This window comes from Camelus ferus, chromosome 1 (genome assembly GCF_009834535.1).
Source record: "Camelus ferus isolate YT-003-E chromosome 1, BCGSAC_Cfer_1.0, whole genome shotgun sequence".
NCBI lineage: Eukaryota > Metazoa > Chordata > Mammalia > Artiodactyla > Camelidae > Camelus > Camelus ferus.
In genome coordinates, this window is record NC_045696.1 from 77,899,652 (window position 1) to 77,927,046 (window position 27,395).

The 27,395-nt window shown below is 34.9% G+C and overlaps 1 protein-coding gene across 11 annotated transcripts in view; it reads right to left on the reverse strand.

The window, feature by feature from the left end:
- The window catches only part of NAALADL2 (N-acetylated alpha-linked acidic dipeptidase like 2), a 1,180,690-nt gene that overhangs the window by 324,645 nt on the left and 828,650 nt on the right, over positions 1-27,395 (reverse strand). For all 11 annotated transcript variants that reach the window (XM_032484091.1, XM_032484056.1, XM_032484093.1 and 8 more), the window contains one exon: positions 16,280-16,423. In XM_032484091.1, coding sequence (XP_032339982.1) covers positions 16,280-16,423 — 144 coding nt within the window. The remainder of the gene's footprint in view (positions 1-16,279; positions 16,424-27,395) is intronic.

Sequence of the window (27,395 nt, forward strand, 5' to 3'; positions counted from 1 at the left end):
TATAAATATACAACATACTGCTTGAAATGTTACCTTAAGTTAATATAGTGCCTTACAATTTATAACAGCCATTTGCACACAGATATGCCAATTCTCATTGGATCGCACAGATTTTTGGTTTCCACAGTTATACTTTGGTTTCCATTTTTGAAACCACAGGTGGCACAGGTTCTATTACCTTATTTATTATAATGAATCACATAGGGACAGAACTGTGACTCAAATCAGGTTTTTATATAGATTTCATTTTCATCTGAACAATAAAGTGTCTCTCACTCTAAGCATTTTTTAAATTATGAAATGTTCTTCATATATAAAATAAAAAATACATACAATGATGACCCACATCTAGTTTTAACATGTCATCTTACTATATTTCCTTCATCAGTACCCTTTTCCAATAACCAAATAAATGCAATCTTACAGATTTGATTCTTACTCTGAGGCTAAAGTTAACCATTTCAAGTATTTTGTCATATAGATACATAGATTGATAGCTGGGTGGGTAGGTAGATAATTAGGTAGAGATACTCACAGGTAGACATAGGTATAGGCATAGCCATAAATATATTCTATTCTTTTTATTTTAATTGAGGTGTAGTCAGTATACAACATTATACAAGTTTTGGTGTACAACATAGTGATTCAACACTTTTAAATATTATATTCCATTTATAGCTATTATAAAATATTGATTATATTCCATGTGTTGTACAAGGTATCCTTGTAGCTTTTTTATTTTAAACATAGAACTGTACCTCTTAACCCCCCTCTATCTCGTCTCTTCCCCCATCCCTCTCCTCACTGGTAACCACTAGTTTATTCTCTATCTGCGAATCTGTTTCTTTTTTGTTATATTCATTAGTTTTATTTTTTAGATTCCATATATAAGTGATATCACACAGTATATATTGATCTCTGACTTATTTTATAGGCTTTGACATTTTGCATAAATTATAATACTTTTTTTCAATCAGCATTATATTTTTCACACTGACTGTACATTGACAGTAAATGGAGATCTAGATCATTCATTTTAACTACTAAACAGCATTTGGTTGTAGGATCAATCCCAGTTTATTTCCCAGTTCTATTACTGAGAATTAGTGAGATTGTTTCCACATTTTCAACATTACAGTGAGATAAAGAACATTTTGAATTTTTGTGCACATGTGTCACACTTCCTTTAAATAGATGACTAGAAGTAGGATTTGTGGGTTATAATATATGTGTACCATCAACTTTATTAGGTATGAGAAATTGCTCCTCGGACTTTTTAAATTTTGAAAATCTCATGGGTATAAGAATCTCATTATTGTTTTAATTTGCATTTCCATGATTACTAATAAAGTTCAGTAAATTTTCATATATATATTCATAATTCAAGTTTCTTACTCATATTCTTTGACCATTTACTTTTGAATTGTTTATCATTTGGGTTATTTTTGCGGGAGTTCTTTATTCTGAACGTTATCCCCTTATTAATATGTATTACAAATACTTTTCAGTCTGTGGTTTATATTTTCCTGGTATTTATTATGTTTTAAAATATTAATATGAACAAATTCACCAATATTTACTTTGAGGATTTGGGGACACTTCTATGTTTGTTTTATTTAGTTTCTCTTAGGAAACACTTCCTTATTCTCATGTCATGAAAATGTTCTTCAAGTATTTTAAAGATGGATTTTCAAATTTGTGTCTTTAATCCAGTCAGAATATGTTATCAAGTAGGCATTCAATTTTACCTGTCTTATGGCTAGCCAACGGTTCTCACATAATTCTCTTTTTTCCCTCCATGAAGTATTAATAAAGCTGCTGTCATATAACGAGTTCTAATTTATACATGGATTTCTTTTTAACCGTACTACTGCATTTCATTTTAATGAATGCATCTTGTTTTAATTAATATAACTTTATCATAACTGAAATAGTGGGTGCTCTACACCACCATCACCATCATCTCATATAATTATTATTTAAATCGGGGGTATTTCCAGATGATTTTCATATAAACTTTTATATTAACCGTCATGTATCACGAAGAGACGTTTCAGGATGTCATTAGGATCGATTAGGACTACATTAATGTATCCATTTCAGAAAATTATACTACTTTTATCTATGAATATGGCATGACTCTCATTTTAGTTGATTTTACGTCTAAAACACAAAGTTTTATATTTTTTCATAAAATTTTTGTACAACTATTATTAAGTTTATTTTTTGGTTTTCCTGCTATGTTAGCAAAATATAGAATTTATAATTATTTTATTGTGTGTAAGCATGCTATTTAATTTTATATATTAAGTGTTATAACAAGTTTTCTTGTTAATCTCCAACAGGTTCTAATGGTTAATCTATAGGTTTTTATTTTTGTTAATTTTTATTGTAGATACTTAGCAATAAAAGATGGTTTTATTTATTTCTTTCAAAACTTTATAGTTTTTACTTACTGCTCCTAGCATTTTGTGTAGGACTGCTAGCATCCTGCAGAATGGAGGCAGTAAAAGCAGCATTCCTTGGTCCTTGCTTTGTATTCTTCACTTAAAAAAATGTTTCTAAAACTGTTACTATTTTTTTTTAAAAAGATGTTTGCTATAGGTTCCTAGGAAATTTCCTTCTTAAGAAAGATCACTTCTGTTCTTCCTTTGTTAAGAACTTTAAGCATAAACAGATGTTGAATCATCTTTTGAGGTAACTGTAGGACTTTTTACTTTACAATGTTTAAAAAAAGCATCTATACTTGGAATAAGCCTTCTTGGTCATGATACATTTTCTATATTTGGTTACTAATAAATTATTATTAGGATATTTGCATATATATTTACAAGTGCTTTAATGATGATTTTCTTCTCATTTGTTCTTGTCTGATTTTGATACCAACCTCTCAAATGTTTAGGGATCTTTGTTTCTTTTCCTTGATATTGTAAGAGTTTATGTAGCACAGACATGATCCATTTTTACTAAGGAGAGTTAGGATTCATACATAAAACTATTTGGGCCTGATTTTTTTTGTGTGTATAGGGGAAAATGGGTCCATTTTCATTTAATGCATATTTTCATTTTATGTCACTTAATATTTTTAAACAATTATTATTAACAGTTATAAGTAAATTCATATTTTTACATGTTTATTTCTTCTAAACTTACATTTGCATTTAGTTGTTCATTCTATTCTTATGCTTCAAAAAAATCACGGTCATTTATCTATAATTTTCATCCTTTCTCTTCCTAACATTAAATTACTCATGTCTCTTTTTTTCCCTTTATCAGTTTTATTAGAGTTTAACTAATTTACTAGAATTAAAAAAAAAAAAGTTTTACATTATCTCACATACATTTCAGCAATGTTTTCCTAGGGCAGTCTAGCCAAGCAACAGAAATAAAAGCAAAAATAAACAAATGGGACGTAATGAAACTTACAAGATATTGCACAGCAAAGGAAACCATAAGCAAAACAAAACGACAGCCTATGGAATGGGAGAAAATATTTGCAAAAGATGAAACTGACAAGGGCTTGATTTCCAGAATATATAAACAGCTCATATGACTTTATATGAATAAAAACAACCAACCCAATCCAAAAATGGGCAGAAGACCTAAACAAGTAATTCTCTGATGTAGACATACAAATGATCAACAGGCACAAGAAAAAATGCTCAATATCACTAATTATCAGAGAAATGTAAATCAAAACTACAATGAGGTATCACCTCACACCAGTCAGAATGTCCATCATTCAAAAATCCACAAATGACAAACGCTGGAGAGGCTGTGGAGAAAAGGGAACCCTCCTACACTGGTGGTGAAAATGCAGTTTGGTGCAGCCATTGTGGAAAACGGTACAGATTCCTCAAAAGACTAAAAATAGACTTACCATATGATCCAGCAATCCCACTCCTGGACATAGATCCAGAGGAAACCCTAATTCAAAAAGATATCAGCACCCCAATGTTCATAGCAACAGCCAAGACATGGAAACAAACTAAATGTCCATCAACAGATGACAGGATAAAGAAGTTGTGGTATATTTATACAATGGAATACTACTCAGTTATAAAATGATAAAATAATGCCATTTGCAGCAACATGGAAGGCCCTGGAGATCATCACACCAAGTGAAGTAAATCAGAAGGAGAAAAAAAGTAACATGTATCACTCATATATGAAATCTGAAAAAAAAAAAAAAAAAAGACAAATGAACTTATATATAAAACAGAAACAGACTCACAGACATAGAATATGACTTGTGGTTGCCGGGGGGAGGGGGTGGGAAGGGATAAACTGGAAGTCTGAGATTTGCAGATACTGACTGGTATATATAAAATAGATAAACATTTATACTGTATAGTACAGGGAAACATATTTAATATCTTGTAGTAGCTTACAGTGAAAAAATATGAAAATGAATATATATATATATTCATGTATGACTGAAGAATTATGCTGTACACCAGAAATTGACACAATATTGTAAACTATACCTCAATTAATAAAAATAGTTTTACAGTTTGCAGATCCTCAATTTTTTTTTTGCTTAAATAGGTTTTATACTTGTTAGTGTCATTGCTAAATTTTGCCTGAGTGAACTTTTTTTTTAACTAAATTCTTATGTAAAATGCTTCGCTCATTACCTTAGTCTTTACATGCGCATTTAAGGCTAGACTTTCTATGTAGCTATAGCACATTAATAGATATATGGTGTTATTATCTTACAGATTCTAACATTTTAAATTTCTATAATAATTATTTCTATAGTACACATATTAGCTCAAAGAATTTTTAAAATATTCAAATACAAGGTGTGAGTTACTGTTTTAATGTTGATATCTAGCTTTATGGACTGAGAGCAAGTTTTATATGCTGATACTTCGACTTTAGGTGAGATTTATTTTATGATCCCATAGGACTTTTGCATCTGATATATAGAGAATAAACATTTCTATAAATGTTCCACATAAAGAATGTGCATTCCCTATTACACAGATGCAGCATTCCATATATAGGTCCAGGTCCAGTAAATTAAGCTTGAAAACTTCGTGGCTATAACATTATTAATTGCTCTATGTTTTCTCTGTTAATTATTGAGATAACGTTGAAGTTTTGCATAAGATGTTAATTTATCAATTTATTTTGGCAATATTGTAACACTTTTCTTTGTATATTTTTAGACTGACTGTTATGTGTATGCAAGTTTGGAATTGCTGTATCTTCCTGATTTCTATATAGATTACATAGAACGATTATTTCTTTTATCTTCTCTATCCTGATTTTTTTTCCTGAACTCTCTTTCTTCCTGCCCCCCCGCCCCACATTAATATAATTATTTTCTTTTGCTTAGTATTTCTACAATACATATTTTCCCAGCATTGCATTTACTTTTGCCAGGCATCCCAGGGGCATCTCTGGTTTAGGGACAATTTTTATGCTATTTTTTTGGCTTGATGTTTCTATACTACAATGGTAGTGAAAATTGTGAGCCAAGGTTTTTGATTTCTAAAGGCTTTCTGCCCCCCGCCCAGAGCTGAGGAAGAAGAAAGCTTTTCTTCACCAGTGGGTGGATTTCCAAGAAACCATGGTAAGGAATAAAAATATAAAATACAAAATATAAAACTGAAAGATATGATGAATAGGAGTTCTAGAAAGAGTATCAGAAGAAGTAGGAAAAACAAATGGAGGAGATAGAACAGCTGAAGAAGCTATTTTGATTATTATTTTTCTAGAAAAAAAGGAAAAGCATGTATATACTTTATATCAAAATTTAAAAGCATGAAAGATAAAGGTAAAAATTCTAAAAGTTCCCAAAGTTAAAAAGTAGATCACTTACAAAAAACAAGAATCAGATGGTACCAACTGTGTCAAAATCAACAAGATACAAAGTCATAAATTAATGTTTTTAAAGAAATAAAAAATAGCAAGAGGAAATTTGAACATAGAACAGTTTGGTAACAAGGACGTGAGAGCAATCTAGGTATCCATCATTGGAGTAATGGCTACATCAAATGTAATAAAGCTACTCTTTATTATATAGCACCTAGAAGGAATGGAGTAATGTACACTTGACAACATGGATAAATATTAACTACAGATTGCTAAATGAAAAGAAAAACATAAGAGAATAAAATACATTGCTCAATACTATTTATTGTAAATTAAACACTCACATACTCAAAAACAGTGCATGCTTTCTTCCTCATTCCTTCCTTTCTCCTTGTGAATGAGGCAATCCTATGACCATGACACAGGGTTGGCCAAGGTTAGCACCTCTGACAGTGAGAGTAGATGGTGATGCCACTGTGACCCAGAACAAAGAGTTGAAGACCATGTGAGGTAAGGAAGGCATCCAAACGGGTTGGAGTGATTCAGCACAGGGTATCAGGACCCAAGCATGATGAGGGTGTTTTGTGTGTGTGTGTGTGTGTGTGTGTGTGTGTGTGTGTGTGTGTGTGTGTGTGTAAGTTTGAATATGGAGAGGAAAGCAACTGTCAGGGGGAACAGTATAATGAGAGAAGTCATTAAAGCTGACTAGGGTCATCTTCATTCAAGAGCTAAACAGCACACAGTGTTGGAGCCTGAGGAGAGTGAGAAAGTTAGCTGCACTGCACATGGGGAATAGGCAGAGTATTTGATACAGGGTGAACAGTCCATGTGTGGCAGTGCCTCGCTTAATTGTCAGAGCCATAATGTAGTGGGAAAGGCATTCCTGTGGAAGAAGCAATGAGAAGCAGATTTCTCACTGTCAGAGATGGGATTTACAAACATGAAAGGAGAAAGAAACTAGGTTTTCATATGTATTAATGGTTTTTCAGATAGATATGTAGATAAATAGATATAAAATATAGATTTATATTCATATATATGTATATTAATAATATTTACGTATTTATATAAAAATATAGTCCTAAAATATTTTCCCAGCTTTATTTAATAAAAGGTCCTGAAAGAATCAACACTCCAGTAAGTAATAAGCATGTCTAGAATCTACTATCTTTTCTAGACAGAATTCTCTACTCAAAGAAACTAAGACTCTTTGGAGAAAGGGCTAATAACAGGGTTGGAGTGGGGAAATAATTTGGTACACCTTGCTGAGTCAAAAACCAAGGAAATACACGAATAATTTTGACGATATGCCAGAGGACACAGATCCCAGGTAGAAGCTTGCTGCCACTGGTTGACCTGGGACAATTTGAGTATCAAAATAAAAATAGGATTGGACTACAACCCATTAAATACATTAAGAATATAAATCTAAATTATGTAATAAATTGATACTATTTATAAATAAAGAAACATACAAACAGATACAAAAAAAGAAAGTTCTTTACAGTACAATGCCAACTAATAAAAGCAGAAGGGATAATGGACTTGGAAGGTCACTGTTAGCATCATCTTGGTAATGACTATTTGGATAAGAAATATCAATAAATATTAAAATCAGTGGGTAAAGGCAGAAATGGTGGGGGCAAGATGTTTGCATGATTTCAAATGCTTACTGATTATATATAAAAAAAAAGAATAAAGAATAACTTTTTAATGAGATCTGGTGGATACCACTTTAAACAAATGATCAAAGTTAGCACTACCAGTAATGCGACAAACTAATATCAGCAATGGGAAACACAGTCTCACTTTTGTAATATTGCTGCCAAAGACTTGGAGCCTAAATATATTTATGAGAAACATCAGATAAACCCAGACTGGGGGACGTTCTAGAGATAACTGGCATGTAAGCTTTTAGGGGTGATAAAGCAATGAAAGTCAAGAAAAGAAACTGTTCCAGGTTGAAGGAAATGGGAGACCTGACAACACCCAATGCATGATCCTAGTTTAGATCTATTTGCTATTTAGGACATTACTGAGACAACTGGCAAAATTTGAATGGTGTGCATGGTAGAAATGCATCAGTGTTTAATTCCTGATTGTGATGGTTGTGCTGTCTGGGCAGAACATCATTGTTCTGGGGGAGAATTCAGATGTGACTGTTTACCATAGCTGTAGCTTACTCTTGGGTAGTTGAGGGAAAAAAAAAAAAAAAAGAAAACTATTTGTGATATTCTTGCAACTTTTCTATAAGTTTGAATGTATTTCAAAATGAAAAAAAAAGTACTTCTGAAATTACAAAATCCTGGGGAACCTTTAGATATTTAGAAACCCAGTGCATGTGTGTATGTATGTGTCTGTATTGCCACTTTAAGATAACATTTCCAGCTCACATTTACCAAATGTTTTCTGTCTTTCATGTCTCATAGTTTGAAGGCAACTTCAAATTTGACATGTGAAGTTCAAAAGATTTCAAGATGACAAAAATGTATTCTACACAGAGAACATTTGTATTCAAATAGGGAGAGGAATGTCAGAGCTGAGAGACATAAAAGCAGCTGCCTCTTTCCAGTCCTTAATTTCATCATGTGCAGAGAAAAATAACCCACTACAGAAATCACGTTTCAGAGGTAATTCTATCTTGCATTTTGGTTGCTATTATCAGGACTCAGCTGGTTCTCGGTTGTCTTCTTCCCCAGTAGGTAACAAAGCTTCACACTTTGTCTGCCTGCACTGAGTAAGCATGCCCAGTACTAGGGAAAATCCCAATCTTAGAGAGATTTGAGGACCAACAATTGCTGCTAACTCTGAGTCCCAATTACAGTAATTAAGCTTGTGTTGGTTTCCTAGACATAGTCCTTCCTAGAGTTCCTAATTTTAACTGGATACTTGTCTCATTTTGTATACCTACATCTCTTTCTTGGCTGCCTGACTTTAGAACTTCTAGGATTGGAGCTCTGAATTATTTTTTATTTTATTTAATTTTTTTCAATTTTCTTGCACTCTAGGGACTGGAATCTGCTCTAGAATCCCAGGTTTGATGACCCATCTCTCCTAAATGTCAACAGCTTACCTGTCTAAGAGCTTCTGGAGTCTATATCATCATAATTTGTACAGCTTTCTGGGTGCTCCATTTTCCCACCTGGTATCTCACTACTGCCAAATGTTTTTCTGAACCAACACTAGTGACTGGACATCATATGTTCTAGATCAAGGGTCTCATTTTAAATATTTATCAACTGCTGTAGCATACATACGCTGATCGATCAGAATGCACTAGCAGCAAATAACTAGAACGTCCACATCGATGTATACAAACTGATTTCACATCTGCCCCAGACACTGTGTACTTCCTGCCATATTGAATTTTCTCAGAAATTGCATTTCAGCCTAATTACTAGATCAAAATATAAGTTGTGATGGAAATCCAGATAAGTAAAGCAATAAAACTGCTTTTCAATCTGAGGGAATGGCTGAACCTGGAGAATTTTATAATCTTGGTAGTTTCATTAGATACAAAGGTCTGAAGGAAAAGCCCTGGGCCTGTCCAAGGTGGCGAGAAGAAGATAGTTCTAAAAAAAAGAGACTCTTCCTCCATTAAGTAGGACTTCTACAGGAAGGCACTCCCCACTCTCTTCCAGGGGAAGGCAAAGAGAGTTACCCCGCATGGAGCAGAGCAGGTGAAGAGGCACCTAAGAGGCTCTAATTCTAGGGTTACTCCAAGTGCATACAAAAAGCATTTGTAATTTCTAAACTCATAGAGGAAAAATACAATGACAAAGTAATCTAAAACTAAAAGAGAGATAATAAAACAAACAAACAAAAAAACATAATATGTGGTGCAAAAAAGAAACCCATATCAAGATGAAAAGTATAAGCATAAATACATTAGTAATCATGATGGATGTAATGGATTAGCTGTTCCAGTTAAAAGATGATCAGATTGTATTTAAAATACAAATTATTTGTTATGAAGATGTGTTAAAAGAGATACAGAAAGGTTGAAAGCAAAAAAAAAAAAAAGATAAAGCATATAGACATAACCTAATGTGGCTAAATTAATATCAGGTCAAATCCAATTTAAGACATGCATTATAGATATAAAGAAGATCACTTCATCTAGTAAGTACTTCAACTAACCAAGAGGATTTGATATATTTGAATTTATAAATATCCAAGAAGTGACCTCAAAATATATAAATCAAAAATTGCTAGAACTACAAGGTAAAATAAACAAATCAGTACTCATAGTGGGAGATTTTAGCACTAAAATAAGATACAGAATATTTGACAACCTGATCAAGGTACTTGGTCTAAATGGACATGTGTAAAACTCTACACCTGACAACTATACAGTACACATTCTTTTTAAATACTCATGGGACACTAACCATATCCTGGGCTATAAAGGAAATTTGCAAGAATTGAAATCATATAGAAATAAAGTGGAAACAATATATTCTAATGAAAATTCTAACTTGCTCATCTCTTCCTCAGAAGAGTATCATCTCACGATGCCAGATAGCATATAACTGCCTAAAGCATGGCAGGGAGTCAGGAGAGGCTCCTTCCAACGGGGCTAGAACCCTTCCAAGAGCTTTTTATGGAAGAGATAGGACTCTCACCGTGCTGTAAAGGATACTGGGGCTTTACAGCTTACAGGTACAAACTTCCAAGACTCATTTGGATAATACTAAGTAGAATAAGAAGGAGAAACTGTGGCTACATGGAGGAAAGAGCGGGATATAGAACCGGACAGGCATTAAGGAATCACTGGCAGTTTCTAGGAGAGTAAATGACAATGACCGTCCACTGAGGAAAAAAGGATCTTCAAAATACAGAGACAGGGTATGTGGTGAGGGATTTGATCACATATATAAGCTACTACATTTAGTTGGAGCTTCTCCAATTCGGAAGGAGTGACAAGTACTTGAGATGTGACAAGAATGTAAGAATCTGTAAAAACTGCTGAGAAACATTAAAAATTAGAAAACACTTGTAATTTTGCTTAAAAGTGTGTAACTCAGATTGTCCTTAGGTCTTCAAGCAAACAAACAAAGCTCGAGACTGGATTTAAGCTGAACCATTTCCAGAAATCAAAACTGTCAAGACAGACAGCTGGAAACTGAAGTTCTGGTGAATGACAGATCCGTGTCACCCTCCGTAAACCCAACCTGCACTCCCCAGGAAACAGAGAACTGCCTGTACTTTCTGTGGACTCTGGACAATAGGTTTCCCACCTGCATTCACTCTGTCGAAGACTCTTGATGAACAGACTTTCAAAGTGATTTCTGAAGCTTTTTTTTCTTTTGTCCAAGGACTTCAGACTGGCAGCTCATGAAGGCTGATCTTTAGTTCTACAGATTACTCTGTTATCAGCTTCCAGCTCAGACTCCCAGGTTCACTGTGCAACTGGCTGCCTGAAGAGCCATAAAATTGGGGTGTCACCAGGCACTGTTAGTGAATCCTAACATCGAGCTAGCATCCATCACAGGACCTATCAGTCTTTCCTACAGCTGTTGAGCTCACTGACTTTTTCTGTATAAGTGCAGCTAGCGTATCCATGTGAATGCTATACAGAAGTCTGAACAAATCACATTTTTCCTCACATTCTTCTGGATATTTTCCTCCATGTTGATGGCTAGAAGTTATTGAAGTGCACCCCATTCCTAAAGTAAGTTTTCAATTTTATTTTTTTAAACTACTGAGGAATTTTTTCTTTTATAAAATCCCTGTAAGCCACGTCGTATCATATCCATACCACTCAATTAAATACCTGATGCACACACACACACACACACACAAACATGTATGTCTCAAGACATTCTTTCACCAAAACAGCATGTGCTCCTGGGTATTTTCACACGCAGCAACAACGGGGCCACTCTGAACAGGTTGATGAGTCTCATACGTAACAAACAGTAAGGCTGGATCTGTCTGTATTAATGTTCTTGTTAATGGATATCTCCTTAAAAGCTAGTATGTATTATTTGCCAATAAATCTTAGAATAACCATAATTTGTAGATAATATGTTCAATATAGCTTTTTATATTTCTGTTCAAGAAATGATAATAATGCATACTTTCAAGTAGCTGTTAACAGATTAGAAATATAGTTCTTCAAAATTCATTTGAAATATGTAAAAATTATAAACATTACAGAAGATATTATATTATTCTAGTGAAAGTAATTTTCAAGAAAGAACATATAAAATTGTGAATAGGGAAATAGCAGCTATATATAGCTATGTGTATACATATACCCATTTGAAGATTTATGATCCAAGTTTTCTTACATGAAAACTTGTCATCACTAATGACATTGTTTTATACATCACAGTAAGTCACTTTTTTCTATTTATCAAAACTAATTCAAACATATTAAAATACTTTTAACATAATTTATTAATTTTTATACCCTAAATTACATTAATGGAGTTTATACTTTATCCTCTCATTTTTAACTATATTCATAGTGTTCAACAACAAGCTCAGATTGACAGCTGAAAATTCAAATTTCCATGTACTGATTGACTCTCAAGGACAAAGACTGACAACACACAAGATCAATGGGCAAGACCTACTTTTTAGAAAGGCCATGGAAAGTTAAATGGCATCAATATTCAATTATCTAATTATTGCAAACAATCGGTACTTGGGCAAAAACTTTTCTCCTGTTTCTTTTTCTATTTCTCAAACAATTATCTTAGTTTTCCCAGGACTTGACATACAAATGTCCTTTTCTCTGCTTTACTTTGCTGAGTTCATTTCATGCATCCCGTAGTTAACTCGTTTGTTTAAGTTTTACAGTATTAGTTGGGTTTTGTTTGCAAGTAACTGAAATTCAAACATAAGTTGACTAAAGAAAAAAAAAAGGAAATGTACTGACTCATATACATGGCTAATTCAGTAGATTTGGCTTCAGATAGGCTTTTTTTTAGGCATCAAATGATATAGACAAGAATCAGTCGCTATCTCACACTCTCTTTCTCCACATCATTTACAGCTTTCCTTGTTTGGGCTCCGTTTTCAGGTAGTATACTCTCAAGGTCCCAAAAAGGCTACCAAAAGATCCCAGGGCCACATGCTTTCTTGTTTAGCTCTGTCGTTAAAGTTAGTTATTACTCATACATAGTCTAGAAATCTGCCTGTTTGGTCAGACTTAGATCATCCTTGAATCAAGCATCATTATTACATTTGATGTGATATGCCAATGGACTTGAGCCAATCAGGATCCACTTCTATAGCTTTAAGATATGGTCAAACCTACTCATACCATATTGCTGGGAAATGTTGGCTACAGTTCAAAAAGAGGAAGGGGCAAATATGCTAAGAAAGCAAACATGGCAGGGAAGGTCCACTACACTGCTATTGACTTATTTCTGTGTAAGTGCATAGAAAGGGTTAAATGAGTAAGATAAATAATTAATTTGAAAAACTACTTTTAATGCACTCCTGTCCAAACTTTTCAGTTAAGATTTTCCTACAGTAAAACTCAAGACTATACTTATAAAATTCAACAGTCAGTCATTATAGTATGTTTTAAATTATTTTTTAACCCATAAACTATAAGTGTTGCTCTTACTGTTCAAAACTATAGTGCCTCATTCTGTATCCTTTTCAGGTCCTATCCTGATACCTATCACAGTGAGCAACTAATGTACTTCTGTATTTATGAGAAAACTTGAAAGTTAATTATCCTTCAATATCACTAATTATCAGAGAAATGCAAATCAAAACTACAATGAGGTATCATCTCACACCAGTCAGAACAGCCATCATTAAAATGTGCACAAACAGTAAATGCTAGAGAAGGAATGGAGAAAAGGGAACCCTCCTACACTGTTGGTGGGAATGTAATTTGGTGCAGCCACTATGGAGAGCAGTATGGAGATTCCTTAAAAAACTAAAAATAAAGTTACCAAATGATCTAGCAATCCTACTCCTGGGCATATATCAGGAGAAAACTCCCATTCAAATGAATATATGTACCACAATGTTCATAGCAGCACTATTTACAATAGCTGAGACACAGAAGCAACCTACATGTCCACTGACAGATAACTGGATAAAGAAGATGTGGTATATTTATACAATGGACTATTACTCAGCCATAAAAAAAGAATGAAATAATGCCCTTTGCAGCAACATGTATGGACCTGGAGATGATTATACTAAGTGAAATAAGTCAGATAGAGAAAGACAGGTATCATATGGTATCACTTATATGTGGATTCTAAAAAATGAGACAATGAATTTGTAAACAATGAATTTGTTTACAAAACAGAAAATGACTCACAGACACAGAAAATAAACTTATGATTACCACAGGGGAAAGTAAAAGTGGGGAGGGATAAATTAGGAGTATGGGATTAGCAGATACAAACTACTATACACAGAATAGATAAACAACAAAGTCCTACTGTGTAGCACAGGGGATGGTATTCGATACGTTGTAAAAATGGATAATGAAAAAGAATTTGAAAGGGAATATATGTGTATATGTATATACATACATATGAAAAACTAAATCACTATGCTGTACATCAGAAAGGAACACAACACTGTAAATCAACTATACTTCAATAAAAAAAAAAAAAGGTTATTATCTTGAATGTATCATGAGTACCACTGTCTAAAACACTGGGGTAGAGAGTCATTTATCCTACATTTAAGATCAGTTTAAGTGTAATAACTCACTCACACTACTCAATCGGTATTTGGGAAATCAAAATGTAATATTCCAGAGTGAAAAAGAAAATGATGAAAGAAGGATCCGATTGTAATATGAAATATCTTGATTTAAATATACTTCTGTCTGAAATTTTCTAAAACCAGTAATAATGACTACCTCCATGAGGAAAACTTGATACAGGCCGAATTACGTAGAAAGCAGGCCTGTCTTGTCGCTACTTTTGACACTGGTGTTAGGAACAAATTTCAGAATCTCTCTCAGTTTTCCCTCTAGCTTCATACATGTTGCTAGCTTACTGCAGAGATACAGCTGCAGAGCACTGTTTTGCTTAGCTGGGCTGTTAGTATGCAGACATTTAACAAATTTGGGGGAAATTGATATAGTTACTTGATAAGGAAGACACTTGCTAACAGAACACTTTACAGTAAAGTACTCAGATACACATCCTAACTGGATTCTCAGAACAACTGGACATACAAGGACATCAGATGTCCTCCTGCAGATGCAGACATAAGGCTTCCCTGCAGGGAGGTGGTGTGAGCCGTCAAAGGCAGCTGGCGTGGGGACTGTCAGCTCCCTGGGGGCAGGACTGTGGCCTGGAACACATTAGAGGCTCTGAATGTTTGTTGAATCAATCAGTTGATTAAATCTGGACTTAAATCTGGTCTTGCAGATGTCCAGTGCTTTTCTTCTAAGTAAATTATCATTACAGTGCTATTTACATATTTTACCAAATAGAGCCCATGGTCGACTTGTGGGGCTCAGAATAGAAGACGGAAAAAAAAAAAAAACTAAACAAAACACAAAGCCCTTCAAGAGCTTCTTCACTCCTGCTTTGAGGACATGAGCAAAGTGTTGTTTTCTGTAGTTCCCACTTTGTTCAATCACTAATCAGTTCAGGGGGCTCTCAATCCACAGAACTTTGAAAAGCATATGTCTCTAACAAAGGGCAATTCTGAATGTATTCAGTTATTTTTTTAAGGCCTCTTCAAAACTTTTTTTTTTTTTTTATGCTTTTGTTGTCAAGAGAAAAACAGATGAAATAAAACATGGGTAGCTGAGCCTCCAGCTCTGGACTCAAAAACAGAACCTTCAAGTTGAATTTCACAGCGACACGATACAAATTAAACAATATGTAAAGACAGCCTCTTTCTCAGAAGTCTAATGCTGAGGCTGGAGGCAGAAATAAGATGCAGCTCGTGACTTTCATTCCACCACAGGTAGCTTAACTACTTCAGTTTTATCCTATGTGGTCCAACAAGGCCTGACAAACTGCACTGCAGTACAAGAAGCATCTCTCGGGCAATGATGCGTAAAGACAGAGGGATTTTTTTAGTCAATTGCAGGAATTAGGCTTTAATGCTTTCTACTAAGACTTCATACCCCAGATAACTGACTGCGATCCACTGAGTCTTGGCAGGCAACAAGACTGCTGAAGCTGAAACTGAGGCTGTGTTAAGCAGATTTTCATGAATGTACAAAATGCTTTATTTGTAAAGCTGCTTTTCTTTGTTGCCATTCAAACGCTTTTCTTCTTTTTGGAATCTCTCAGCTTGGTCAATTTTCAGTCTTTATCAAAACTGCTTTAAAAAAAAAAAAAGTCCCTTAAAGAGCCATGGAAGAGAAATAAACACTCACCTCATCAAACATAAATGTTTTCTTAAAAAAGAGTAATACTCAACATGACAATCTAAGAGATTAAAAATGATCATGGTCCTTACGAAAATTACAAGACCCACAGACAGACATTAAATACTTTACCATTACTGGGGAGCTCCAGAGGGGTACAGGCACCACTGCTGGCTCTGTCTTCCCGCAAAGAGATGAGTTTTGCAACGAGAGATGCTGAGATGGGCTGCACGAGGAGAGGGGTGAGGTTTGATCGGTTTTGCCTGAAGTTTCCATCTGTTTTTGAAAGACAAAGAAACAGAGTCCTTCGTAAATGGAAATTAAAAACACTTGAAGAGCAGTTTTTTTCTGTAATAAACTATTTCAATTATGAGTGGTGAGTATTTTAGTTCATTTCTTTATTCCTTATTTACACTCTGTCTACTTATTAAAAAAGATTTGAGGTACCTAATAAAAATTCAGTCCAAATACCATTATGTATCCTAACTAATGATGGCAGATTACATATAGCCATTTACTTCTATTCTTCACTGAAAAGATAACAAAAGGATAAAAAAATATAAATCCAAAGGGGCAAGAGAATAGGAGAGACCACAGCTAAGATTCTAGAAGTTGGAAGCAGATGCTTGTCAACTGATGTAACAGATCAAGCGTAGGCCAGCAGAGGGGGGGGCGCTGAAAAGCAATGCAGCTTGTAACAGAACCCAGAAAAGCTTAGGAATTGGTAACACCAGCTACCTACGAAAACAGCGGGAAAGGAAGGCTAGAAATAGGAGGTTTGACAAAATTCTGATTGGGAAGGAGTCTCTCCTCCTGAACCCCTCACTCACCCAGTTAGTGCGAATGATGCCTGCTCTTCCCGCCTTTCCTGCAGCAGAGACTGAAAGAGGGACACTGAGCAGGGAGGTGCCAGACACGGGGAAGGGGGAATCTCTCACTTTAAATGGGATGGTGCTCAGGACTCTTCAGATGTCCTGCTTTGATGGTGCCCAGACTCCTTCTCTCCAGATAGGGCAAAAGAAGATCCACTCATAGTAAGTAGGACCATATCAACGGACACTACAGAAAAATACTGAAAATCTGGAAGTCTACCAATAAAACAACCCACTCAAGACATCCTATGTTAATTAACACTCATCAGTCAATACATCCCACCCATATACAGAACTTCAAATCAGATTAATTTTGCCATTCTTAAGTAGGCGCTCTCAGCCAAGGGCAATCCTGGAAAGGCCCGTGTGGAGCAGACCTCGTAAGGATAAAGTGTAGGAGGTCAGGAGGGAGGTCTCCAGAAGACAAAAATAATGGAAATACCAGATGTGTCTTCATGGATTGAGAGAATATTTACAGTAAGATCAGAGAATTAGCATTTGAAGACGTTCTAGATATACAGAAAAAAAATGAAACATCTATGAAATGAGACAACTATTAGTTTCAAAGGGAGCAAAGAGTCATTCAAGAAAGAAATGCCATCAATGTACACCGTGAATCATATTCACATAGTCATAATAATATAAATAATGACTTTTGAATACAGAAATTGGTATCATTCTTTGGGGAAAAACAGAAAAGGGCAAAAGTCAGGGATGAAGCATGAAAAGAAATTTACAAAAGAAAATCAAATCTGTATCTTTCATAGTGGATAAGTCAATATAATAGCTGAAAAATGAATTCAACTCAAACACGCTCTTGAGAGGCAAAGAGAAATATAAAACGTAGGTAACAACTAAAAATGTTGAAAGCGATTAAGTGTTTGCCTTTGGGACATAGAGGGGAGGGAGACAGAGGGAAGGCATGGAGAAGGTAGACACAATTTTATAAATTAAGCTTTGTAGAAATATCTATCGTCATCCATAAGTGTGAAAAAATAAAAATTAGATGAAAATTAGGAGAGAGAACAACCACAATAACATAAATAAGAGAAAAATACACACGTACTCACAGTAGAGAGAATGTAGAGAATAAACTAAACTCTGCATAAAGAAAAAACTTATATATATATATATATATTCCATTTTTATATTAATTCTGACTCAGAAAAGGGAATATACCACGGAAAGACTCTATCAGGCAGCTAATAATATTTACAAACACAGAGCTGCATTTTTCAGAACTTTTATTAGGGAAAGTAATTACCTCAGGTTTTCTAAGAATGTAATTTGATAAAACTGCAGGGGTGCAGAGCTCAAGAATACTGGTATCCAGGCTCCAGGAGGCAGATTATAAATGAGAAAATGTGTTAGGAAGTGTTTCCTTAATTTATCATCAGGAAAACCACAAGATTAAAATGTAACATTTAGCTTAGGCTTCTAGCAGCCACAAAGTCATGGCTTTGGGGAAAAAAAAAAAGTAAGATTTAAGCTGAGGATCAGTTTTGTTGTATCAGCACAGTGCTGGTCTCCTAACTTAGTAGCCCTTTCTATAGGGATATATGACAGTGCATTTTGACCACAGTGCAATTCACTGCTTCCTAACCATTTTCATGTCATAGTACGGAGACTGGCTATATTATTTTCAGGTTCCAAAGCAAACTGACAACGTGGGGCTTCTTGTTCAAAAAGTAGGAGGGATTTCCATACGGCAGTAGAGAGCATTGACTCAAACATGGGTCCTATCGAGTGCGGGCCCTGTGCAACTGTCCGGGTTGAATGACCTTGAATCAGACTCTGCACGGTTCACATAGAAGATGCTAGCAGCCATGCAGCCTGCTGAGGCCAACCGAAGGTGATTTTCAGACCGCAGGGAAGTTGCTCTCAGCCACAGTGACCAGCCCTGAGTTGCTGTTGCTCCAGGCAACACCTAGGGCCGTAGTGATGAAAATCTCAAGGCCCAGTGTGCCTCACTCAGCATCCAGCTAGGAGGTCCTGATAGAGCTTTCCAGTCCCCTGGTTCTCCCAGCATGAATTTTCTCCCTCAGCCACTACCTTTGAAACCTAAAGTTTACATAGGACAATGAAATAGTATTTATGAGAAATGTGCAATCTGTTATCTTGCAGTTTTCCTGGATGTTAGGTCCTTACACATTACCAACACAAAATCAAACTTCTTAAAGTGCTGCATGATTTCACCTCTCCCCAATTCAAAGACCCCTCACAATCTCAGACCTTTTATTTCCAACATGATTTCCTATCATTCCTCTCTATACATTTTATGCTAAAACTTAATTCTATGATTTATATCCTCATCCTGTTTTTGCTGAAGCCATTCCTTCCACTTTACTTGCTCTTCTCACATATCACGTGTCTGAACGTGTCTGAACTATATACTTTTCCTTTCAAGTCCAACTCATTTTCTACATTCCTCTGATTTCTCTGACACCTTCAGGGTCTATGTGATCTAGCTGCACCTTTTTTCTTCTCCTCTGCAGTGCTTGCCATTTCTAATTCACATTATCACTATGTAAAAACACTTCGGTTTTCCCCTCTAAATTCTAAATTCCTTAAAGAAAAGGACTAAGTCTTCTACATCATTGCATGACACACAATGCCTAGCTCATTACCAAGAACATAAAAGCAGCTCAATAATAATGGAAGGAGGGAAGGAAAGAAGGAAGGAAGGATGGGTTAACAATTCTTTAAGAAACAGTCTCAATGTCTATACCTTACAGGATTTCTGAATGCCTAGAAAATGAAGCAGGGGTACAGCCAAAAAACAAATTACAATTTATTAATCTTATGCTTGCTGTACATTAGTGCTTTCTCTGTAGCTGTGTACCCTCAAAACCTTCAAAACCTGTACATCGTCATCAATGTACTGATTAACTGTGCTCTAAAACTACCTCTTGGGGGGAAAATGTATTCATGTAATAAAATCATCTTTGAGGTATACTTATAAGTTAATAAAAAAATCAGTAATTATATTCTTTTTTTCTCTAGAATGCTCTGTTAAGCATCTGAAACAGTGCCTTTAAAGTTAAACGTGAGAGAACCCTAAACAGTAATTGAACATACACAAATCTTTGAGTTTTCGTACAGCATGACTAATAGACTTGCATTAGTTTCGAAATATCTGAAGTAAGTGGTTCATTAATTTTTCACCTTCAGCTTAATGGAAATTTAATAAACAGTTCACTTCTAACAGAAGATACTAAAGGCAGGACTTTATAGGGCACTAACACTAAATTACAGACAAAAGTAGTTTTTTTTTTTAATTTCACTTTTTTAATAACTGACTGAGAGAAGAATTTCACTTTCTTGTATTATTAAGAAACTTTGAATAAAACCAAACACATGTACCATTTTTAATCAGTTATACTTTAAAACATTTATAAACTATAAGAACCCATTAGATATGAGCTGAAAATCAGGTGGATCATGTGCCTTGTACAAAGGGTCCCATCCAGAAAATAGCTGACATTACATTTTAGCACTATGACATTTAGATGTAGCATTTATGTCATACCCTGTAAACTGCCTACGTTCGGTAAAGACTGACACCAACTTTTACTTTAGTAGGTAGCTAGTTCTCTCTTCACTTTATGAACTCTTTGTAATCTAGATAAAGATCCAAATTGATTCATCCCATTCAATAATCCCTGATACAATTCCACACGCATATAGTCGAAAGAGGAAATAGGATATACAGTGTTCCAAGACTGACTCCACCCCTGCCTCGCTGTTTGAAATGTAACACAAATAATTTCATTATGATAAAGACTGTCATCCCATCTACCATAACCGAACAACCACGGTGACATTGAAGGGTCTTCATTATGTGATTTACTGAAATAAAATCATACATTAGCTCAGAGGCCTAGAACCTGAAACACAGTGACTGAAATTTAGAAGAAATGGGGTTAAAAATAAGTAAAATTGTTTCTAATTGAACACATTTAACAGGTTTTCATTATGTTTTTTCAAATTGTTGATGCCAACTGCAGTCACATCTGTGTATAAAGAAAACACGTTAGCTGCCAGCAATTTTTTGTGTGGCTAGATGGAATTCTTTTAAAAGCCATTGAAACGTTTGTGTATACAGCAAATGCCAATTACCCAAAGAGGATCAGGAAAGATAAACCCTCAGTGACCAGAAATCTTATACACTGGGATCCTCAAAAAATTACGGCACTAAGAGGAGAGAGAAGGTAAAGAATGTCCTGATAGATAAAATATGACGGTCCCAGTGTGGCTCAGTGAGAAGAACGTGCTGCCTTGAGGAGGACAGTATTATGTCCAAACTGAGGTGTATAAGCCAACCCTCGGCACCTGGCTCTGTGTGTGTATGTGTCTGTAAACGTGAGAAGCGTGCTACACATGCAGCCACGGACCCAGTACATCCTTTCTATTCAGGGTCTAGTCTTTGCACAAGCAGCACGGGAAGGATGCATTAGAAACACAGAGTCTCAGGCACCACCCCCTTTCTGATCAGAATCTGGAGTCTAACAAGATCTCCAGGTGTTTCATATGCAGATTAGAGAAGCAGTGGCCTCTATTATTATATATTTTTCCATGGCATAATTTACATTCACAGTAAAAAAAAAAAAGATACAAAAAGCAGGATGAAGAGTAATAGACTACATTTGCTCACCTTGCCCAAATTAAAGATGACAGAGCCTCTGACTATATTAATAAACTCCAAATCATTGCTTTTCTCAGAGGGTCTTCTTCGAAATGAGTAACAAGGCCTGGGCATAAAACATCACTAAATAACAAGTTTCAACTGGACTGAGAGCACTCCTTTTTGTTTTTGCCCTTTTCTCAAAGATAAGTTTGGTGATTTAAACACAAAAATTACATTTACAACACTTTACTTCAGGCATGAATAAATATTACAATAGCTAAATGATTTGACTTCTTTTTTCTGTCCCAGGTTTTCAACTATTCTAATTCATTATAGTAAAAGATTGCCAAGCCTAAAGTGTCAATACTTCCCACTTGCCAGAGAACCTAGCAATCAAAGGGCTTAAAGAGCAGAGATTTTAAAATACATTTTATGCTGCGCTTTTATGAAAAAGACTCAAATATCAAATGAACCAGTTGATATCAGCAATGCTATCCCAGAATATTTGATTTGACTTTCTCCGGAGAACTGCCACTTTGACAGAAATCAGACCGTTAAGCAACTGGCGTGCCTGTTTCTTCACTTTTATCCTAGCTCACTCAACTTACGGTTATTTCCCTGAAATGACCTGCGTGCTAAAGTGGCTCGTCGTTTTGTTGCCCTTGTAAATACAGCTGATCCTTTGTTATTTCAGTGTCTCGTAACCTGCTGGTTATGAATATGGCCGTTTTCCTTCAAGCTATTCAGATTCAGCACTGTGTCGTTTAGGTTACTGTTGAAAAAGAAATACCTAACACTTAAAAATGTTTTGTGCTGTGCAGCCTTCTCAGACCTTTTCTGTGCTCTCTGTGTGCATACATACATATAGACATACATATGCATACATATATATATATACACACACACACATGTGTATTTGTTTTGACCATATAGGAATTTTATTACAAACAGTAATTTTCATTTTAATTTTGAGAACAGCTATTTCATTAGTTTACATCGCATTTCTTACCTTCTCTCAAAATAACATAAATTGCAGGTCTAAAAGCTGGCTGATGCCAGTTTACCCAATTCTTAGATGTCACTTACTCTGGGAAATTTGGTGCTTGTATGAGCCTCATAGAAGTCCTTGCTTACACACTTAGTAAACATGGATCTGCTCTAATTTCCATTTCACTCTCTGCTCACCGGCCAAAGTATAACTTTTTTTTCTTTCTGGGTGTGGGTGGTAATTAGATTTGCTTATCTATCTAGATATTAATAAATAAATAAATAAATAAATTAGAAGTACTGGGGACTGAACCCAGGACCTCGTGCATGCTAAGCAGGCATTCTACCACTGAGCTATACCCTCTCCACTAGAGTATAAACTTCTTAAGGGCTCATTCACTGCTGTATTCCCACAGCTTAGCACACTGTCTAGCAAAAAGTAGGGGGGCTCAGTGAATGTTCAGTGTACAAACGATCATAGCAATATTCAAATGAGTAACTTTGTTTTGTCGAATCATAAGCCTAAAACTCATGACTCATGATATAAAACTTGCAATCACAAAGTGCTAAAAATGAAGACACAGATGGTCTTATCTCCTCATTCCTCTTAGTCTTCTCTTAAGCTAAAGCATCCTGCCACGTTCCCCAGCAAACATCATAATATTTAATTATTTAATTAAATTTGAGTACAAATAGTTTAATTTGCTAATGTACTGTAAAAAGTAATGTTTAGTTTTACATTAAAGATAGTAGAAAATTAACATACTCATTTATAAAGCAAAGAGCATTTTAAAAGATCATACAGATTATGTAGAGTACCATTTGTTTTAAAAAAGGAGTACATGGGAAAAGTGTTAACATTAGTTTATTAATTTATATTAATATTTGTTATTTGAATTTGGGCTCTACTTTTCCAACTAGCTTATTCAAAGATATTAATCACAGATATGACACAGGCTCAGAAAAACCTAGGTAAGTTTTCCTATCACTAAAAATATTTTTCTTTTATGTTTAGACACATAAATTCAAGATTTATATTTGTAAAGTGAAGTTATTTAGGGCACAGGACTTTAAAATATAAATTATCATCATTTTCTCCACCCAAATATGCCTGATTGTCTATTTATCTGTGGCTATGTAGTCTTGGAATTTGCTTTAAAATTGGCAAACATTCAATTAATTCAATTTAACACACAATTTTTGTATTAAAAATTTTTGATTAATATGCAGTTAAGCACGAAGCTATGCTTCTTTTGATCATTATACAGAACATAAGTATACTATTTAATTATATTATTAGTTGAAATTTGATGTGGCCTATAATTGGATTATTATGTACAGAATTATGAGAATGTCTTTTCATAAATACTTTGTTATTTATGGCTTTAACACACATTGATATAATTACTTCAAAGTTCAGTGCTATGTTTCAGGTAGATGATGGTCATGATTAAAAACATGTTCTCTTAAAGACATTTTGTAGTATACTCCTTTCTACTAAAAAAAAGCAGGACTTCCTTTGGCATGAGGTTTTATCTCACTGAGTTTATATTTTTAAATTTGTCATTTTCAGAGAAAATTAAGATATAAAACAGCAGTGGTGATGTTCAGATACTGACAAATGTTTCCTTAATTCTCTTTCAGAGGAATATTGCTTGTATGAGATCTGATTCCCTATTCCATGTAACTCTAAATATTTCTATTCTTTTGTATTCATCATTTGTCTACTCCAAGACTATTTCATTCCCTAGAGCCTTCTAAGAAGATGAACATTTGGAAATAAAACATAAACTGTATTATAAGAAAAACAAAATGAGAGACAGATAAAATATTTAGCTTGTTCTTTACTTCAAGGAGAGCAGTCTAGATTCATAACTAGAATAAAGGGCCATCTGTACATTACATGTAATAAAAGCAAAGCAATCCTCTTCAGAGGCATTCCCCCGAGAGGCTTCCCATCTCAAACTGAAGGGTATGAACACTGGAATGATTTGCAAAGTTTCTTGTTTTAGAAAAAGTATAGTTTGCATTTTTTACAAGACAGCAAATAAACTGTATAGATGTGTTTTGTTTGTTGTTTGGTTGTTAGGAAAGTATGTCACCATTAATTCACAATAAAATTCTTAACAGATTGTAATGAGAACACGTTATTTTATGAGACTGATTAGATGAACAGGCAGAAAACCAGTGCATTATTTCTGGATTAACTTATTTTTTAGATGTTTTCTGATACTAAAAGTGGAAAAAAATTAACCCTTGTTCTTCTGATATAGATGCTAGATTAAATGAGCTGTCTATATGAAGTGCTTCCCAGCTATTTATGTTTTCTTATGCATTTTCTGTTTTTGGCATGGAGAAATGAGACAAGAAAGGGACAATTGTCTAGATTCCAGAGATCAACATCTGCTCCTTACTCTGCCTCTAAATGGGAAGTGACAATGAGAAGGTTTTTCACCTCTTTTGCAGCCTTAAACTCATCCCATATATAAGGATCCCATGTGTAAGGATTACCACTTCTAAGATTTTGGTTCTAAACTTACCCATAGGTGATCATTTAAATAAGACAATAGTTTCCTCTCCAAGGTGCTTCAAGATGTCATATGGTAGTTTACAATTGATGGGAATTTAATAGAAATCTTTCTCATCTTTATTGTGAAAGAGGCCCTTTGTATTTACATGGTTACCTCTAAATTTTAGGTGAATATCCCTCTATAATTATAGAAAAATCCCTCAGATTTGGAATGGGTAATATGAAAGATTTCAGTAAATTATCTTCCTGGCTTATTATTTTTCTTAAATTTTTTTTAAATTGACTATTAATCACACACAGAATTGTGACTTGAAAAATATCAGTCTAGAATCTTGGTGTAGTGGTAGTGTATCACCAGAGAAGATGCACCTAGAAGAAAAAAAAATGTGCCATCGAAAAATTCCCTCAGTTACTAAGTCACAGATTGATCATTAAGAATTGTCTGTACACAGAACTCTAGTCAGAAATATTCTATTGTTAATCCTTCCTCTGAATTTATACATGTGAAAATTTTCTTACAGAGAAAATTTGGTGAAAGTAATTTAATCAATTATTTTGGATGTACATTTCCTCAAAGTACTGTATGAAATGGACCCTCAATTCACATTCAAAACAGAAAAAAAAAAGGACTATGACAATGTTTTGCCTATTTTCTTACTAAGGTAATATTTTTTAGTGTATTGAAAGGTTATCTTCCTAAAGCTCGTCTTCTTTGAAGTCACAGCACAGGCTGTAATGGCACAGAGACAGACAGGGCTGTGCACAGTATAACACTAATGGTCTAGTTAATAAGCCAGGGTGTTCTTTAAGGACAGAAATAACGTCTTTGTTAGTTCTCATATGTAGGACTTCAAATAGCACTATGCATAGTCATCTTTTAAAAGCTTCTTCATGATAAGGGAGCTTAAACAAAATTCAAGATTATTCACTTTGGCCTAAATTTTCTTTCTAGCTTCTTTAATCCCTAAATACTAAATGCTGAGCTACATGTCAAGAACCTTTTGGGTCACTCTTAGTCAACATCATGAATGATTCCTAGAAGAGGCAGGAACGGAGTGCGAACTTAAATTACTAGAAAATTTAAAAGTACAAGAAGTTACTCCAGGGAAAGAACAGACCCCTGTCTAACACCTGTATTTAAGTGCATTTTTGTGGCACGTGGGTTGGGGTGGAAACAGGGAGCCCAGCAGAACATCTGGGAGGAGATAAAAGACCAAAAACATCCAGCTTCATGACTTGACCTAGTCAGGGAATGAAAGAGGTTCAGAGTGGCCAAAGAACCCAAAGTCTTTGGCCAGGCCGTGTGAAATGAACCAGCAAAGCTTAGAGGCTTTGGTAGTTACGAAGAGAACAGGTTCACCAGAAAAAAGGGAGAAACAGATACCTGAAAAGGACAAAAAATAAACTGCTAATGGGTGAGTGGCACAGCAGTGTCCTGTGACCAGTCAGTGGGCAGCATGTCACAGCCTGGCTACAAAACAATGACTAGAACTGCCCTCTTTAGCTACATCTGGTTTCAGATGATCCTGGCTTGACAGGCTATTTTATATAACATCTAAGTTTCAAACTATAAATAAAATACATATGAGAAAAATGATTCCTGACAAAAGAATCAACAGGATTAAATGGGCTGGGGTGGGAAAACCAAGGTGCAAAAAAGGTGTGGCAAGAAGTCAAGGTTACCTGAGATCAAGTATGTTATAGCTTAAGGGAAGAATTAGAGAGTCCTTATTTTGCTGGGCCTTTATGATAGATAACAAGTGTGGAGAGTATTAAGTACTGGGGATTTGGATAGGGTTTTGAGTGGAGAATTTGTACCACTAAAGTGGATTTTAAAAATTCTGATGCCATTTTTGTCAGACACACAGCTTGGTATTTAGAATATATCATCTCATTCCATTTCCACACTCTAAATATGATAGTACAACTTTTCAAACTAGTTATTGTTTTTTCCATTTTACGGAAATGACTCTAAAGCTCAGAAACTCGGAGATGCTTAACGTCACATAGCTGGTGAGCAACAGAAATAGGCTCAGAGTCTGCTTTTTTTAGACTCTGAAATTGAGGATCTGGTGTCAAAACTGTTAGAAGTTATTGCCATTTCTCAACAAGAAGTAACACTTGCATGAGGTAAGATGTTTCGGGAAGCAGAAATGGAAAGATACATGTGAAATCCTGGAAAAGCCTGCAAGTTTTGGCAACCCACTGAACAGAGTGGTAGCAATGAGATAA